General features: G+C 39.4%; 1 protein-coding gene across 1 annotated transcript in view; it reads left to right on the top strand.

The window, feature by feature from the left end:
• Positions 1–18,976, top strand: part of LTBP1 (latent transforming growth factor beta binding protein 1) — a gene marked incomplete at its 5' end in the record, with an annotated part of 207,114 nt that overhangs the window by 164,530 nt on the left and 23,608 nt on the right. Inside the window, 4 exons of the mRNA XM_082305848.1 lie at positions 1,489–1,614; positions 8,372–8,497; positions 10,724–10,867; positions 18,148–18,330. Of these exons, the coding sequence (XP_082161974.1) occupies positions 1,489–1,614; positions 8,372–8,497; positions 10,724–10,867; positions 18,148–18,330 (579 nt within the window). The remainder of the gene's footprint in view (positions 1–1,488; positions 1,615–8,371; positions 8,498–10,723; positions 10,868–18,147; positions 18,331–18,976) is intronic.

Here is an 18,976-nt window from a genome sequence, read left to right as displayed (position 1 = left end):
ATTAGGAACGTGCATTTTGGTAAGGAGCAAAGTTGAAGAGAGTTCAAAACATGAGAAAGTGTGCAGTTCGCTCTTTCAGATGAATTATACTCTTATTTCCCGAAGATTGTTGATTTTGTTTTCCTGTCTTTTAATACATCATTCTACCTTGTGTAAGCAGCTGTTTTGGTTTCCAGTATTTTTCTGGCAGTTTTAAGAAACTGACAGCTTAGTCTTGAGAACAGTGTGGGTCCTGAGAAGGTACCGTACTGTCCTTGTCATTGCGGGTCTCCCACCTTACCTGACTTTCAGAGAGCTTCAGGAAGTATGTCATTGGTCTGCATTTACCACGAATTCAGAGAACGCTTGACACATGTAGGTGTGGTGTGAAGCCCGGCACGCTGATTTTTCCCTGTGCACCTCATACAGATACTACCCTTCCCCAAGCTGCCTCTGTTCTTTCCACATATATGCCATGACTTTAGGACACTGGCCTAGGAGGTTTACACACAGGCTAGAATCAGTCTCTATCTAAAGAGAATTCTATAACGGGTATCATGGGTCTTGAAATAATGGTACCGAAATCATAATTTCTCTAGTCTATTAAAATTATTGTCTACTTCGATGCATTTGGTATGGCTGTAACAATGGCCAGAATCTAAGCAATGAAAGACATGGTTAAGAATAAGAAATTCTAGTATCTGTGATGATGGATGAATGAGCCTTGTGTAAGTTTTGTTTTGAAATTTGTGTTTGATCTCAGCATGGTATTGAGAACTTCTTAAAAGGTTTCTGTAAAGCAAAATACAAAAGTACAATTACAATGTGAATGGTAATTCATGTAAAAGTGGTGCCTCTTGAATGAATGAATGAATGCAGATGGCAGATTTGTTGGTAAGATGAGACATCAATCAGAAGGAAATGCTTATTTTTCAGATTCAAAAGCAAGTTTGAAAGGCAGTGTTTGAAAAATGCTTTCCAAGTTAAAAAAAGAAAAAAAGCAGTGATGACAAACTCTTTTGTAGCAACCTTTTGGGACTACTCCCATTCCCCATCAGCAAAAAAGAGAATTTGGCTTTAAATTATGTAAAAGCAACTTACTGGGAAGGATGCAACTCCAGACGTGCTGGTAAGACATGGAGCAGATGCACAAGTTGACCAGCATGCAGCAATCGAGAACAGTGAGATGGAGCCATCTGAGAATTCCCCTAACACAGAAGAAATGTTGGCTAGTATGGAGCTTATATTGGTATCTCACAAATCACTCTCATCCGCTCATCCTCGTCGCAGAGTGATAGAGTGAGAGTGTGATGCAGCAGAACGTACTGGTGCCTATACAGAGTTTAAGAATGATCCCAGAAGATTTGGTTACTCTGGAAAATGAGCCCTGTTTACATAGCTGTTTACATAGCTGGTGGAAATCAAAGATACTTTTAAGACTAATTGAACTTAGGCTTAATATTAAGCGTATGATGATTTGCAAAGCTGTTAATGTATCTGTGTTTTCAGATATCAATGAATGTGAGAGATCTGACCTCTGCTCACCTCACGGAGAGTGTCTAAACACGGATGGCTCCTACCAGTGCATATGCGAGCGGGGCTTTTCTGTGTCTGCCGATGGCCGAACATGTGAAGGTGAGACAGATCACCATTATGCATTCCCATTGATGTGCTGTTATTAGCTGGGTGAGAAAAGTAGTGAGTTTGGGTCTAATACCCCAAAACCACTATTAACTCTGCAATCTGCCACCTAAAGGCCCTTTGTTCTTTTTCTCATAAATGCACGGGGTGCTGTTGCTGTTTCAATCGTAAGAAGTGTAACAGGAAATGTACAAAAGGGGCAACGTCATGGCGTTAATGTTTGTTAGCAGCTGTGGTTTACTTTTTCTGATTTTTAATAATTTTGCTATCTTAAAATTGGATTATATTTGTTTGAACAATAGAAATTGGTGAAAAAGAAGGAATACTAATGTAACTATGGCAAATGATGGCAAAGGAGGGAATGACATTCTTATGTTAAGGTATATGAAACCAGTGGACATCTGTAATAATATGAAATCTGTGCATATATGGGAAGTTATTTCTATCTTGTAGCAAGGGCGGAAGGAATAAATATATGTAAAATGCAAGTAAAGTGAGTTTGGAACTTAGGCTTCTGATAAGTTTTAAGTGGGTAGCCCTTCTGCCGTAAATTTTAAGGATTATTTAGTTTAAGTATTCTTAAGTGCATTAGCAGCAAGCCTGAGCTGCCTGAATGTTCTCAATGCTGTGTGTGGCGCAACACTTTTTTTTTAAAAAAGATGCAGATAAAGCATCCATACAACAGAAGTAACTCCAGTGAGAAATTGTAGTAAAATGCTATCTATGATAGAACCTCAGACATTTTGAAAGGGCAGAAATGGAGTAAATAGCAGTAATTAGATCTTTACAGTGCTAAAGCCAGCTTGCTCTTCCTAAGTGTGTGCAGGTATGCTTATACAGGTATTTTTCATCTAAGCTGCTCCAGTAATAATGCTGGTGAGAAACATCAATCAGGAGCCTAGAATTTAGGTGTAACTAGGGTTTTTATTTTGTTATAGCATGAGAATATATCCTGTCGCTAATGGAACACGTGCACTAGCAGGAGAGCTAGTGATGCTGCTCTTCTGCAGTGAATTTAAAATAGGAGACTTGTGCTCAATGATACCAAGAAGATACGTGGCTTTGTGTAGTCAGTGATGCTGACAGAAAACAAAAATTCCCCTAACGGGAGCAAGAATGGCTGTTCTTATGGATGAGAAGACTGCTCAAGACAAGAAGCCTTGTGGGAAAAGTAATTATTCAGCAGGGAAAAAAATTTTACGGTAGCAGTTCGGCAGGATGCATGCAGAGAAGCACTGGGCAGATGATAGCTCGGTGTTAAAACCTATGGGTAGTGGATCTCAAGCATCCAAGAAGCAAGCAAACTGTTCTCTGTCCCAAATTATAGGCCAGTAAATCCATATGTGACTGACTTTCGTGGGCCAGCTCTTCTCATAGTTCACTTAAGGACAGTGAAAAGGTTCTTCCTTCAGTGGCGGAGGCGTATTAAAACTTCTGTCTGACTGTTGCATTTACTCCCCCCACTTTTACCAGAGGCAAAAAAAGCATTACAGCATTATTATTTGAGCTGGCATATAACCTGCCATATCGTCAGTCATGTAATATCTAATGAAATGAAATGCACTATTGGCAAGAATACTGTTATGCTGATGTAAGGGAATAAGGGCTGTATATATAGATATACCATGACGTCAAACACACTATTTATGATTTAATTATTATTGATAACTTAAAAAATCCTGCAGTATTTTTGGTGCTGTTTCCTCTCTAAACGTTTACTTTACTTTGTAATCATGGCATAAGTTGAAAGAAACATTCTCTTACTGCCAAGACAAAAGCCTGGTCAAGAAGACTAGAGAGAACAAATCTGAATAACTCCAGTGACTGATGGACAAGGCAGTATTTTGTGATTTCAAGTAATGGGGATAATTCCAAAGCATCTTTGTGGACTCTTTTGGCAGCATGTATACATTTCACCCAGTGTTTAGGAAGGATATGGTTAAATATCTTCGATTTCTCTGCAAGAAAAGTAGTAGCAGGTGTTTTGCCTCACTGTTGAGCACAGCTTAAAAAAAAAGAAAAAAGTGGTCAGAGAAGAATGCAGCCTGCTCTTAGTAGAAACCACTTTATTCCAAACCAAAGTTAGAAGAAAACTTATTAACCTTGTGAAATCAAACTCTCAGAAATTAAAAAAGGCAGAACTGAATAGAAACAAAACTTGGGAGGAAAAAAAAAAAGTTGGCGGCATCTGATTTTAGGGGATGTACCAGAAACAATGAGCCCCTCTGTCTGGATCTCTGACAGTTCATGAAGTAGCACAGTTCCCAGGGAAGGGTTACCATCACATACGATGAAGTAGTACAAAGCTAATCTCCATTAGAACGAAAAAGCCAAACTTTTACTAAATAGAAAAGGATGAAATCACAAGATCTTATTTCCAGGATTGTGAGTAGTTTTGGAACTTTTTAATGAAGAATAAAACAACAAGTACAAAACCAGTTGAGTGTGCTTCACAAGTAATTGGTGGTGTGTATGGAATACAGATCAGACTTTATATTCAGCACTTGGAAAAGTGTTTTAATAACTTGGCGAAGCAAGGGTACTTCTAGTCTTCTGAAGCAGCAGCACTTCTTTTCTACCACGATTAGTTTCTCCATTCTGTCATTTTAATAAAAACAATTCTAGAGTTGAAAAAAACCATTTAAAGGGAGCACTGATGGTGTCAGCGTTAATATTTGTAGTGGTGTCAGCTTCATGCGAAAAGGCAAGACGAAACAAAAGCATCAGAAACAAAAGGAACGTGTGACATTCCAGGTACTGAGAAAGGATGTGGCTTCCAGCCGCAGGAGCTACTGTTCTTTACACTAAGTGCCTCTGTGAATTTACTTCTAGTTAAGTGAGTGAGAATAACTGTTTATACCATCAGAGAAAGAACCTGAGGAAATTTTGCTGGATTCAGACGCCTCTCTGTACCTGGGGAGCAGATTTTCCATATCTCCAGACTGGTTTTGTATGAGTTTGACTCGTTTTTTTGAAAAGTCAGAAACAACAACAACATAAAACATTTAAGAACCCCATGTGGTTCAGTTCTGGTATGGAGTCTTTATGGCCATTGGCCAAAGTAAACTGAACAGCTGTGGAGACTGTGTCTTCTTCCAAGGTGTAGACAAACTTTTGTTGTAGCGGTGACATTCCACTGCTGCCTGGCCCCAGGCTCAACAATTTGGCTGCGCCAGGCTCTCTGAACAGGAAGCTCTGGGAGCACTCCCTAGCTCCCTGTTGAGCTCTCTGGGGTTCCTGTAAAGGCAGCGTTTTACCCAGCTGGCTGCTGGTCAACTGTGTTGGCAAAAACTCAAGTTAGAGGTTCGCCGATCCTTAAGTCAATACCATGCCCCAAGCGCCTCTTCTGTCTCCATGTCCAATCCCGTTTGTCTCTGAGTGGCTCCCTCACTTTTCCCTCTCTCTGCTCCAAGCCCTGAGCTTCACTGCTGGCCTCAACAGGCACTCCAAAAAAACTTGCACATCCCACTAGAACTCTCCAACTTCTGCTTCTTCCTTTCCCCTCACTTACTGTCTCCTATCCTGTTCTCCTTTTCTCGTCCACTGGAAAAGTCACCCCTCTGAGCCTTTTGGATGTTTGCACAGAGCATCCACAGATCATTCTGTGATCAAAGAAGAATTTACAAATCTGTACACAAAGATGCTACATTGTCCATCATTTAAGATGACTGCATACCTAAAAATCAAAGAGCAGAGCTGTGAATGGTGCGTAACTGTGACTTCTGCCACCAAAGACATTTCAAGAGAGTAGATGTTTGCTGTAACTGCACATCACAACCATAATTCTGCCCACGTAGGGAAGACGAGGCAGCTTTAGGAAAAGGGTGTGGTGAATCTAGGACTCCTTTTGGGGCAGAGTATTATCTGTTACATGGAGCAAATTTTATGCAGTAGACAACTTCGCAGCTTCACCAAATCTCTGGTTAAGTACTGAAGTAAGAAAGCTCAGGCTTCTGCCAAACATGGATTCAAGTACACATCTCCAGAGCGTGCCCCTGTGAGCTACCTTCTTGTTTCACAATGAGTAATCACAGACTTCACCAGCCTTTTCACATTTGTTGATAGAGATGTTTTAGGGCATCAGCTACTTCTTATCTGGACGCTGGCTAGAGAAGTAAGAACATAACGGGGAAAACAAGAATCTCTTTCTTACCCACATCATTGCAATGTTGGAATGACCATCCAACATTATTGCCTCTAGACAGCCAAAGTCTCTATTCAAATATTCATTTTTCTAATTTTCTCAAGACAGTGATTTTTATGTATGGGTGTTTTATGTATGGGTTTTTATGTATGGCAGCCCTGGAAGTCTCAGAATCGGAGCTCTGTTCCCCTAAGCCCTGTACAGAACTGTCCTAGGAAACAGTTCCTCTTCCAGGCACTTTGCCATATAAGCAGATTTCAGTGAGACTTAAATATCACACCTGAGGTTAAGTATGCCTTCATCTTGCTCAGGTTGGCAGAAAACAGGAACATGGTGTTGAGCTGAAGAGGAGCGCGCTTGAGCGCACACATGTTTTGCCTTTCTTTAGATCCTGATGATGTTAGATCAAAGGAGTTCTGATTAAAGCAGGCAGCACTGAGTCATGGATTCTAAAACAGGTCATAATTACAAAGAACTGCTTTAGTCACTTAGAGACATATAGGATATATGAGTTTCATATTTAGTTTTTCCCCTTGCTTTGTCTCCATATAGCAAGAGAATCACCGATTACAAGCCTCATGCTTTACAGCGTGATTAAAGAAACAAATGCCCTTTCCGGCTGTAAAACAGGAGTCCTTTGAGTGAGCTGTCTAGACAAGGAAAAATATGTGGTGCTTGGACCTTCTCTGTAATTTCCCATACACTGAAAGACCCAGTCATGTTCAGACTGTGTACTCTTTAAAAACAAAACTGTCTTCTGTGGCCGTATTATATACTAAATTAGGACACCTGCTACAATCACAAGTTTTGTTTCTGCAGCTTTTCAGTCAATGACCTCAGTTTACCTTTAAAGAACAGCTGCATGGTCCATTCCCCTCTCTGTTCCCTTTAACATTTAGCTATTAAAGAGAAATACTGTAATTTAGGTAGTTCTAAAATCCCCAGTTGTAGTCTCTTCTGTCTAGGCTTTTAACAGAGTAACTGTCCTGTGGCTCAGGAACTTTTGTTATTAAGCTATACTTGGCCACTGAAAATAGAAATGCTGCGTTATTGTCTGTTGTCTTACATTCCTGGCTGTCAATTCACCATTGTTGACTCATTTTGAATTCCCTTTCTTAACTTAACAGGCGTTTTTGGATAAGAGAGAGAGTATTCAGATTTTATGACCAGATATGTGAAACTCTGATGATCATATGAGAATAAAAATTAAAATAAGATATGTTATGCAGGTGTAATGCAGGTGTCGCTGACTTGTCTAGGCCTTTGACACAGCTGTGAACAGCTGGAGTAGACAGGACTGTGTTTGAGCCCTACTCTGCCTTTCAGAAAGACACCAAACAGCAGTGCTGCTCACCTGTTCAAAGCAGCCCTCTCTCTGGGCAATGCAGGATTCAGTCCCACCGGCCCGTCAGTTCAGTGAGTGCCCCAAGGCCTTCACTGAAGGCAGAACGATGGTAGGCTCCATCATATCAAGGTCTACTCTAATGTGCAGAATTAATGATAGTTGCTAGTACCCAGATAAATCAAAAACTAATCACTTTATTCACCATTTAAAATGTAATTTCCCCTGAGGCACAGTGCAGAAGGTAATTCCAAGCAGACAGCAACCTTACTTAACAGTCATAATGGTTTCTAGGGAAGAAGTATAGCAATAATTTCTCTCCTTCAAACTGCATCGGAATTGAGAAGGCAGAAGGTACTAATCCTACTATCCTGACAGGTTCCCAGTTTCAGTTAATGTTCTTCCTCCTGAAAAACACACCATGACATCTTTAATGACCACAGATAGTCAGGGCCTTGGGTTTAGGTCTTACTTTGAGTGAAGATAAAAATAGTACATTCCTAGCACTTGTAATACACTCACAAAAATAAACCACATTCTGCCACAAGCGGCTCTGCTTCATTATAGGCTGATGGGCAGCTGAGTCAGAGAGGAGACTTATTCATGCAAGTGACTCTTACTTGTAAGGCCAGCAAACCACAAATGGGAACTGCAAATGAAAGGGCCAGTACAGAAAGCATGCAGGCATTGTAATTTCTTCACCTACCTGAGTAAGATTATTCATGTGTGTAAACTTACAGGATTAAAGCCACTTACACGTACACCATGAAATTCTCTTCTGTGCCGAGAGCCAGAATGAGATCTGTGCAGCACTTCTGCCCAAGGAATGCAACCATACCCTTGAACTCTTCTTGTAGGCGCAGGGGGTTCAGTTTCACACACGTTGTTGACTGTGTAATGCTACCCTGGCAGAATCTGTAAGCCAGTCAGAGAAATGGTCATACTTAAACTACGTCTGACTCTGTGGTATGTAGCATCATGCCATGATTGGCAGGTTTGGTGAAACAGGTGGGAGACAGTTGACCAAAACCGTTGTCTGACATATTTTCTCTGAAGTTAACACTGAAACAATTTCTTAAATTGTACATGTGCTTACACTGAATTTTTGTGTCTTGTCCTTTCTGTTTTCCTTCACAATGTATAGAGGGGCATTGCTGCATCTGTTTGCAAAAATGGCCCGTCTGTTGTTTTTCTGCACTCTTCATGAATGGCTGCCTTTGATTGTTTTGACATGGCCTGTCTGATGGTAAAATTCTTCCTTGCAGATGTTGATGAATGTGCGAACGGCACAATATGTGGCAGTCACGGGTTCTGTGAAAATATGGATGGCTCCTACCGCTGCCTCTGTTACCAAGGGTATCAGGACCCACAGGATGGGCAAGGGTGTACGGGTGAGTTCTTAGGAGCAAGTAGTTGTTGCTGCAAGGTTCTAGTGAGCAAAAAGCAGCATATGAGCAAAATGCATTTCTTCACAAGAACATTTTTGTTTTCTGTCATTTTTTGTTATAGTTGTACCACTTACTAGTAAAATAAGGTTGAGCTGTGCTTTACTCACTGAACTTTGTGCCAGATGGAAACTTAACTGTGTATCCATTTAATGAGAACCTTTTATTAGGATTGAATGGAAACCAACAGCAAATAAGCTGAGCCGCTCATTTTATCTCTCTAAAAAAACCCAAGAAAACCCACTATTTCTGCACATCAGGACCATTCACAAATATAAACCATAATAGATTGAATTTAATACTCCAGCCTATTTAAATGCAACATCTGTTTAGTCTCTTAGCTGAATAACCAGAACTCTGTACTACCCCCTACAGGAAATAACGTCTGGCATGTGGTAGAGCCAGTCTGAATTAGATGGCACACCTCCCTAGGCACATCATATTTGAACAGATTTTAACATTGGCTTCGAACTCCAGGAAAGACACCTATCACCATGAAAAGATGTGAGATTTTTGTAGATGTATAAATACTGCACATTTCTCTTGTGAGTAATAGGTTTCCAGATCTGTTGTTAATATTGATGGTTGGACCTGAGATCCATCTGAGGCAGCACAAGTTTCTAATACAAAATTAATACCAGGTCAAGGAAAGGTATTCATTAAGCAATTTCTTCAAACCAGACTCAGGATGAAACACATTTACCAGGAATAGAGACGAGGAGTTAGAAGTTTTACAGAAGTGTTTGTATGTGTGTTCTAATGTATTAAATAGTTTTATTACAAAATTTTTTATGCCATTTGGCACTTAGTTTGCAACATACCGATGTATATTTTTGCATACAGTGACTTTTCATGGATGAAAACAAATGAAGCAAAGAAAGAAAAAAAGAAAAAAAAAAAAGGAAAACAAAAGCTGGTGTGAAACTAAATTTAATTTTGAGTTGCCAGTGAAGTGATTCTGCACCATAAAATAACATCTTGGGATTTTTTCTTTTATACACTGTATAATATAAAATAACCTTATAAATTTTGATGCTAGTTATCTACTAAAACAATTTTAGGAAAAGGTAAGTCTCTTTAGCTCCTGGCCGGGCAACGTTCCCTGAAGACGACTTATTCCTTATGACAGGAATTCAGCAAAAAGATAAAGAAAAATCTAAGTAAATTTTAAAAGTGCCGAGCAAACCATAAGTTAAAATGCATATTTATATAAAAATGCACAAAAATCAACATTCATTCTTCCTGGATGAGAGGTAAAAAGGATAAAACGTTGCCTCACAAGTTACACTTTAGACCACACTCAAGTATAGAAATTTCTGAATTGTGTTACACGAAGTTATAATTTTCAGATTCTGTCATTAGTACGCAAAGTAGATTTTCAAACAAACTTTAGTAACTGAAAAGAGAGTAAAGTTAAGTGATCCCGACAGTATTTGGTAACCCTTTTTTAAACAGCAGACAACTCTCGCGTCAATCAAAAAAGCATTTCAGGGTAGACTGGTTAGCAGGTATATGGAATCCAAGTTAAAAACATGTGGGGTTTCTTGGGGAGAGGAAATTTGCAGTGTTTGGCAGGGGCTCCTGGGTGACCTGAGCGTAACCCTTATGAGTTCCAGAGCAAGCCATGCATAGGAGAGGCACGTGGTGGTTGTGGGGCTGGGGAATTCACTGTTCAGTGGATGTTCACGAGGAAAATGGGATTCTGAGGAGAAAAGGGAATTCTCTTTTCGTAGTGCAGTCTGAATCGCACCAAAACCTACTCATTTTGCTGCTTGAATTCAGCGGAAGTTTGATAATAAAGAAAGTAAAGAAAACAAATGAAACGAGTCTGAATCGTAAATCCCAAGAAAAGGGTACAAAGAAAAGCAATTATTTAAAAATGAGAAAGAAACCCAAAAAAACCTGAAAAAAATGAAAGCCAGTGTTCTGGTCTACAAGCAGCACCTAATCAGCACCAATAGTCTATAAACTGTACTGTGGCTTTCAGGGGCCTTTATTTCAAAGGACTGACTACTTGTTTATGAATCCACTTAGGTATTAGTGAGTTTTTAATCCTTCCCCAGAGATCACATCTGTAATCTGGCAGACAATATTGGCCCAGATACAGCAGATAAAAGAACAAACTGTCAGTAATAGGTATGAATTGATTTATGTTTTGGATTTTTTCCCCAGATGTGAATGAATGTGAAATGCTGAGTGGAGTATGTGGTGAAGCCCTCTGTGAAAATGTCGATGGTTCTTTCCTGTGCCTGTGCTCTGATGAAAACCAGGAGTATGATCCGATGACCGGACAGTGTCGCTTCCGTACCTCACCAGGTAAAACACTAGTGGATTTTTGCATGCTTGGCATGATTTCCACTGCATATGTAACCAATGGAAAGGTAAAGCGGGTTTAAATGCTGGTATTACTTTAACTACAACAGAAAAATTTAAAACTTTGTCTTCTTAAAAGTGTGTGCATGAGAAGAGGCTTTTCTAGGATGGAATATGTTATCAGTGAATCATTAGCAGTGAAAATATAGCAAAAACATCTTCTAAATTTCATAAATCAACAGACTTGGCAGTAATAATGAACAGTTACAGCAGTTAAGAGTAAACAGTCTCTTGTTTGCTGTACTGTAACAATGAAATGTGATACGGAATCAAGTCTGTGCCCTGAGTGATTTTATTTTTTGTTCAGATTTTTACAAACATCCACTAGTATGCTTGGAAAATGTTTAAGGGAGCATATGATTAAAAATAAAATGTGTATATAGCAGTATCCACTTAGTATTGTCTAGTACTAACACATGTCCTCAAAAAAGGTAGTTGGGAAAGCAAAAAACCAACACACTGAATTGTTGTCAGTCTCTCTGAACGCCTTTTTGAGTGCCCTTGCCTGTTTTACTCAATCTTTTGTCCTATTTTTCCTAGTAGTCCATTGTACTGGATTTGTGAGCTTTTGTTATCAGGTGTTTTGGGTGTTGCAAATACTACTGGAAATACGCTCATTAAAAATGAGTTTGAAACTCTTAAAGTTGCCTCCACGTTTCTGCACTGATCCACTTTGGAGAAAGGAACAAGCCCACAGTAAGGAGCAATGGAGTACAAAAAATGATGGGATTTACTTGCACAGCATTTTTCCCCCTCCAGAATGCAAATCTTGGTATTTTCCTTACTTTGTTCTTACTGCAGGCTGATCTAGCTTCCGGAAAGCTTTAGAATAACTGGCTGTAGTGCCAGGATACAGACTCTACAGCTTACAAGGCTGTGGCTGTTTTCTCCTATCACTCATGGCCTTTCCGACTTGTAAACAAGGTTGAAATATCTGTGACCTAATTGCAACGAGTATTTAGATCACTGAATGTAGCACTCAGCAGCACTCAAGAAGTTGCCTGTGAAATATCGTTAACAGCTGACTGACAATCTGAAACCTTTGCAAAATCTTGTGAGAAAGATTCAGGCTTACAGGAGCTTGTTTTATTATGAAGGAGGAATGAAACAAAGATGGCTGAGGCAGCAGAGCAAAGCCCAGTGGTACTGCCTCCATTCCTGTTTGCAAGGAAAAATACTGCAGTACCTTTCCACCATGAAGCAGATTAGCTTAAATACTCGCAGGTGATAGCTGAAGTAGCAGCATTTAAAATTCTTCCATGGATTTATGGAAGAAGAGCGTTTAAATTACATTAACAAGATTTGCAGGAGGTGTGAATGCCATCTTCGTTTTGGTACTGTGAGGAGGTGGTACTTGGGAGAATTCAGCTACTTCTCAAAACAAAACCAAAACTAAAGAAATTAGCAGAGGACTTGAGCCCATGTAAAAAGAAGTCAAATCCAAGGAGCATTCAAGGACATACCCAAACGTTACTGTGAGGAGGGAGGGGATGAAAAACCCAATGTGGGTGATGGTACTGTCAACAGATGAATACTGTACTGTCAGTACTAACTCCATTTTGTTGTCACTGGTGAACATAGCTTTCCTGTGATCAGTTTGGAAAGAAGGCATTCTTCCTTCCCCTCCAGCCTTCATCAGGCCCTAACAAAACATGTGCTTCACCTTTGTCTCTTCTCTGATAAGGTCACCAAGGAGGAAGATCTCACAAAGGAGACAGAAGACATGCAAATTAGGACCCATTACATCATATGCTCTTGAACTACAATAAGGAAAAGTGGCAGTACTAGGAACAGAGATCTTACTATTTATTCTCTTACTTTTCTTCCAAAGTAAAAGGAGGAAAGTACTGTTGTTAGTTCTCCTTAAAAAGGATTCTTGCTTTCCTGTACATCCTGCAGCCTTGCTGGTTTGTTTTTTTTTTTCTCTTATCAGTTGGCTTCTGTTTCTCAAGACCTCAGAGACTGACCAGTCAAGTGGTGACACTGCCCCATGTACCTCTGGATTTGAAATTTCAGGAGCGGACAATGCACAGTTCATCCTTCTATATTTGCTCACTTTGCTTGTTCCTGTTTTGTTCTGGGAACCAATGGGTGGCCCTTGTGTAGCTGTCAACTGACGAGGGAACAAAACCAGTCTTTTCCTCCCCGTTTGTAAGTGGCATAAGCCCCATGTGCCCACTGCAGGATGAGCAAGTAACAGTTATGTTGGTTTCCCCAGCGATGAGTACCTCAGCCTCCCCCAAGACCAGCTGCCGCATGATCGTATAGGAATAGCGTGCTATCTCCCTGCAAAGAGTGATGCAATAGCCACACATCCTCTGGCTTTGACAAGCCACGTGCTTAAGCCAGGTGTGGTGAGAGCTTTGGGAGCTCCTGCGGTGCATGTGGACAACATCTGTCGGCATTAGCTTGCATCACGCCTGTTTTCAGAAAGGAAGAATTTAATCTGCATTATCCTGTTGCAGATATCTATAGTTCAGTGTGGTTTACTCAGCTTTTATTTATTCCTCAGTTTGTATTTTTGTGCATAAAGAAATGTTCATCCATCTCTTATCAAGTGGAAACAGGTGAAGATTGTTCAAATGTTACTTTAATTTGGGAACTTTTTTGCATGTGGTTCAAGGCTGTTAGCTTTGTGGAATGGGGTGTGTTCACACTTTACTTGCCATCAGGGCTCTCGAGACTTCCTTCTATTTAGATTTCACTTGGTGGAAATTCATCTATTGTTAGCTGTGTCCTGAAACAATCCTCTCAGTGTATGTATCAGGAGTTCTAGCCCATATTGTCACGTTCCAGTAAGAAACGAAAACCAAGCAGTTGTGTAAGGTTTGATTGTCCTGTTCCCCTCCTCTCTGCCCTCCCATTCACAAAATGTAGCAAATGCTTCAGAAGGAAGAGAGTTCAGAGGAAAGAACTCTCTTTTGTATTAGATGAAACTTTGCTGTTATACATCTTTGTACCTAAGAGAGAAAAAAATGCCTGATTTGGGTGGAACTCTTCTCATTTATTCTTTTAACAAGATATATAAAGCCATTTATGATTAATTTCTAGCAAGTACCAAGCTGAATGCAGTTTGAGTAATAATTGGTATTAACATGGTTGTAATTGTTTCTACATAAGAAAAAATGCATGTTCTAGTATGCTTCTAAATTACTAATATATACTAATATATTACTAATATATCTCATTGCATTGACTCCAGAAGCTAGAAAGGATAGAGTATGTATTTGAGGATTATAAAAGGTATGATTTAAAATGAGAATTGCAAACAAAAACATGTGTGTAAACATAAGCATATCAGCAGGAATCTGGCTTACATATACAAAGGTCAGTAAGATCACAAGTTTGGGTTACAGCTCAGCCAATAAAACGAATCCCAGTGAGAGAACTCCACTAAGGTACCAGGGCCCACTTAGGTACCGACAGCTAATTTAGACGATGCTTTCTCCTGGTTACATGAAATGTGACCAGTTATTTACGGCAAGATATGTAACAGTATTTACTAGGATTTATAAGTAAAAATCGCAGTTTTGGTGTCCAAACATCAGTCCCTCCTAGACTGATTTGTATTAAAAAAAAAATCAATCCCCCCTGCATCTAACCAACCACCAGCACAAAAAAATTGAGGCTGCCAAGTAACATTTTATAAATCTGAACCAAAAGCTTCCTCAAGGCTAGAAATTTGGTGCCTGAGTACAAATTCTAAATTTCCTAAACTTTAAGGGCTTTCTAAATGTTAAGACTTTAAAGGAAACTCTTCATATTTGTATTATTTTTTTATGGCAATATGTGCATGGTTTTCTAAGGTAAATAATGATCTGAATTTCAGTCATCTATGAACATAGTCTTAGACATCATTTTTAAATGTGCATCACTTGCACTAATGCCTGAATTGTACATATGCACACCGCACACACACACACGCTAAGTGTTTTAGCTTGCCACGTGTGGAGCCAATTGAGAAATCTAAACAAGGATACCCTGGCGATAGGCACACTCCAATCTATTTTTACTGTCTTTTTGAAAATCAGGTTCTGAAAGTGTGTGTTACTCATGCTGTTTGCTCAGTCACTGGAGTCTTTGCGGTTTTAGAAGTCATGAACTTGTAATGATGATTTTTCACTTTAGCAACCACCTTACTGATTGCACCTGTGAATAAGAGGCGTCAGTACACAGTTGCAGTATTTAAGATCCCATCAGTTCTATATGTTTTGGTTTTTTCAGATCACAGTTGTTAACAGGCTGCTATTTAGGCAAATATTTAAGCTGAATATTAGGCAAATATTTAAGCTGAATAAGGCAAATATTATGCTGAAGTCTAAGCATCTGCTAATATCCGGATTGTCCACTGAATCCTGTATTACTAATGCACATTTTTGCATCAAACACATGCTGAAGCGTATTGTTGGATCAAGGTTACACTAAGGTATATAAATCTATTTCTAATAAATACTTCAGAGTTCAATATAGCAGCAACTATACAGAATCTCTCTGTAGGCTGTTAATAGAACAGTCCTATCAATGACCTGGTAAAATTATGTTCCTTTACCAGCGTGCCTTACGTAGAGAGATATTTTACGTTTTCTAACAACAAAAACCCTGAAATAATGATGCAAAAACCTAAGTATCCATTTCCTATCATATTTTGTCAACATACCTAGTGAAACCACTTTCAAAAACAACCTGTTTACTAAATGGTTAATAATGTATGAGAGAGAAATTACAAGTTTGTAGACACAGACTGGTCTTGGTTTAAAAAAAAAAAATAAAATAAAAGATTTGTGTCTCATTTGCTTTCCAAACATTCATGACGCCTGCTTGACTAACCCTCAGTCACAGCTGTGTAAACAACAGACTTTTAAGCTGCTGAACAGATAATGGGAGGAGAAACGAACACATCCTATGTAAAATGGGAATAAACAATGACGAGACTGTCTCCCCTTCCTCCCAGAGCAGCTTCTCTGGTAAACAGCGTGCAAGCTGCCATGCTTTTTCTCCTGTTGAAGATTTGGCTTTGATTCAGTTAGACGGATGGCAAATGGCCAAGGAAAATGTATAATTTGTGGCTAAAGCACTGCTCTCTCACCTTGGAATAACAGATTTAGTTCAGTTGCGTTTCTGTGACACGATAGTCTTAACGTAGTTCCTATTGGATAGCAGCTGATACCGCAAACCCACCGCACTTCATGAAATTCAGCACATTATGGAAAATTGTAATTATCTGATGAGGGGAGACCACGGCTAAACTAACACAGATGAAATAAGCACTCAGCTGGGTGTTTCCTTTAATGTATAACTTAGTTATGTTGGCGGAACAGCAAAGGAAAGTTTGCCTTGTAGGTGGCAACATTGTACTAAATTTGAATAGAGGTGTCTGCCAGCCCCTCAATCTCCCAAAGCAGAAACAGTCACTTTTCTGAGGAAAATAGAAATAAATCCAATTGTCTGTTTGGAATTAGAAGCCAAAAGAACTATTACACACGTTCATACTATTGAAGTGCAATAACGGGCAATCCATACTACCATTTTTAAACCTGCTTTTCTCAAAACAACTAATATTTGCATGTTTGGTAAAACTGCCTTGCCCCATCTGCGTGGGGGAATGTGGGTGAGCAGGGATAACAGGCTTGAGGTAACAAGAGCTGGAGTCATTTAATACTGTCAGCATTTGCTGGACAATCACTAGCTTCAAGCTCCCACCTCGCAGCCATTATTTTTTAAGTGGATGGGATTAGAAGAAAATTCATCCTGTAACTGGCATAAAGAGGCTGAGCTTGACCTCCCAGAGACAACCAGAGGCAGACAGATGGGGTGGTCAAGTGAACTTGGCTCTCCCAGGTATACCAGTACTAAAAGTGGGCCAGTCTTAACGGCTTTCTTGAAAAGAGCTGCAAGGCCAACAAAGGTAGTTTATATGCCACAATTGTTTGGGTCTTACTGATCTTCTAGCATTTTGAAACACGTTGTCACTCAGGTATAAAATGAAGTTTTGATTCCTGCCTGGATACACGCGTTACTTGAGAAATGTCTCGTGCTTGGCATATTGTGCGAGAGCCTGAGTACAAATTAATGAAATCTCAAACAATGGAAAATCAGCCAACATGCAATAATTTTTAGTAGGATTTTGTGAACTAAACATTTGTTGAGTGCTAAGCATAAAGAATTTCCTGAGATAAAAAGGAAATAAACTAGGCGCCTCAAGATTTATCTATCTTAAGTTCCTCGACAAAGTTTTGGTTTTGATTAATAAGTGTGAGTATTTCTAATTTTAGAACTCGGTTACCTTATGGATGGCCTATGAAAAGTTTTTCATATTGATCAAGTGTGAATAACCATTTTATGTGATAGTTCCCACTTCTGAGCTCTTGAAGAGAATTTTTATGGAAGTGCAAGGTTAGATAGACAGAGTTCTGCAAACATAGAAGCTTTAACTAGGTATTTCTTCTCAAACTCGCTTCTTGGTGTACTTTAGGAATGCCTCGCTTTAGAAAGGTCTTTGACTATTAATAGGGTTTTTATTGGATCTATGGGAGAGTATTTTGCCTCCGGTGCTTATAAATATTTTGAGAGGACCCACTCAACTTCTAAAGGCAGAAAATCTGACTTCTTGGCTGGATGCCTACTTTAAAGTAAAGCACAGAGTCAGTTAACTTCACATCTGCATTATATTCCTCTGCTTACTGTGGAGTGAGTCAGTTACTTTTGCAAAAATCATAAAGGACCTTGTTTTCAAGTGTGGAACGTGTTTTTTTCCCAGTCAGATTAAAAGGGGCTGGAAATGTTCATTCTTTTCAGTTTGTGCCTTAGCTCCTTTATCTGTAAAATTAGGTCGTAATGTTTACTCACCTCTGCGAAGAGCTTCAAGATTCATACATGAAAAGCACCATGTCAGTAGTTGGGCATGGTAGTTAGGTAGTTTAGCATGAGAGCAGGTAGTTCGTGCATTGCTTAAGAATGAAAGAAGTGCAAATGTGAAGAGTCCCTTTGAGGCCAAGTTGGAGAACGGATCTGAAAAAGTCAAAGGAAGGTTATAAACTTCCATCATTCTTCCTAAGAACAAAAAAGTTAAACCGCAATTTGTACTTAACCATTTTCTTCCCTGCCTGACAATGCTGCTCTTCACTGTGGTGAAATTGAGGCACTGTGGCTCTCCTGATTTTCCTGTAAAACTGATTGATTTCACATGTCATCTTACGTGGTTTATGTTTTCCTTTCGCCTTTAGAATTACCTATAGAGGCTGACCAACATGAAGATGGAAAGAAGGAGTGCTACTACAATCTGAATGATGCTAATTTCTGTGACAATGTGCTTACATCCAATGTAACCAAACAAGAATGCTGCTGTACTTTGGGTGCTGGCTGGGGTGATAACTGTGAAATCTTCCCATGCCCTGTCTTTGGAACTGGTAAGAGGAGGCCTTCGGTCCCTTTGCACGCTTTCGAAGAACTGTGTTTATGTTAACAGTAATCTGCTTTGCCTTCAGAGAAGGCTTGCCCATTAAATCCCATATTCTGTAGTATTTAGTCATGACTTATCCATGGGAGACTTCCACGGAGGAAAAGTTAATAGGAATAATTCATACCTGGTGTGAATCCATTGGCTTCACTGCAGTTACCCTAGGGATAAAAACAGCCTGTTACTGCACAGCATTATCTCCAACTGATTTTAAACAAAGATGGATTCTCACAGAAGCTTTTTCCAGGTGCTATGGTAACACGTTAGATTTTTCCCACAAGCTGGGAAACAAAGGTAAGCGTTACAGTGTTTTCGAGTCCGCAGCTATTCTTTGTAATGTTGTTTCCACAGCACTATGAATTAGTGAGCTATATTATGACATTAGTTTTACACTTTGCTACTTACTGAACAATTCAGTTAATCATGGTGTCTGCAGACCATTGTTTAACCTCTAAATATTAAATTGGAAAAACACAGCCATATGATATTTGTCACAAATATTGAAAACAGCACTTGAAACATAAACAGTGATGGCTGAAATTCAGAATCCAGCTGGAAAAAATCACATAAGAGAGAACATGTGTAAACTTTTTGAG

Source organism: Platalea leucorodia (genome assembly GCF_965183815.1).
Source record: "Platalea leucorodia genome assembly, chromosome: 3".
Taxonomy (NCBI): Eukaryota; Metazoa; Chordata; class Aves; order Pelecaniformes; family Threskiornithidae; genus Platalea; species Platalea leucorodia.
This window is presented reverse-complemented; position numbering and strand designations above follow the sequence as displayed.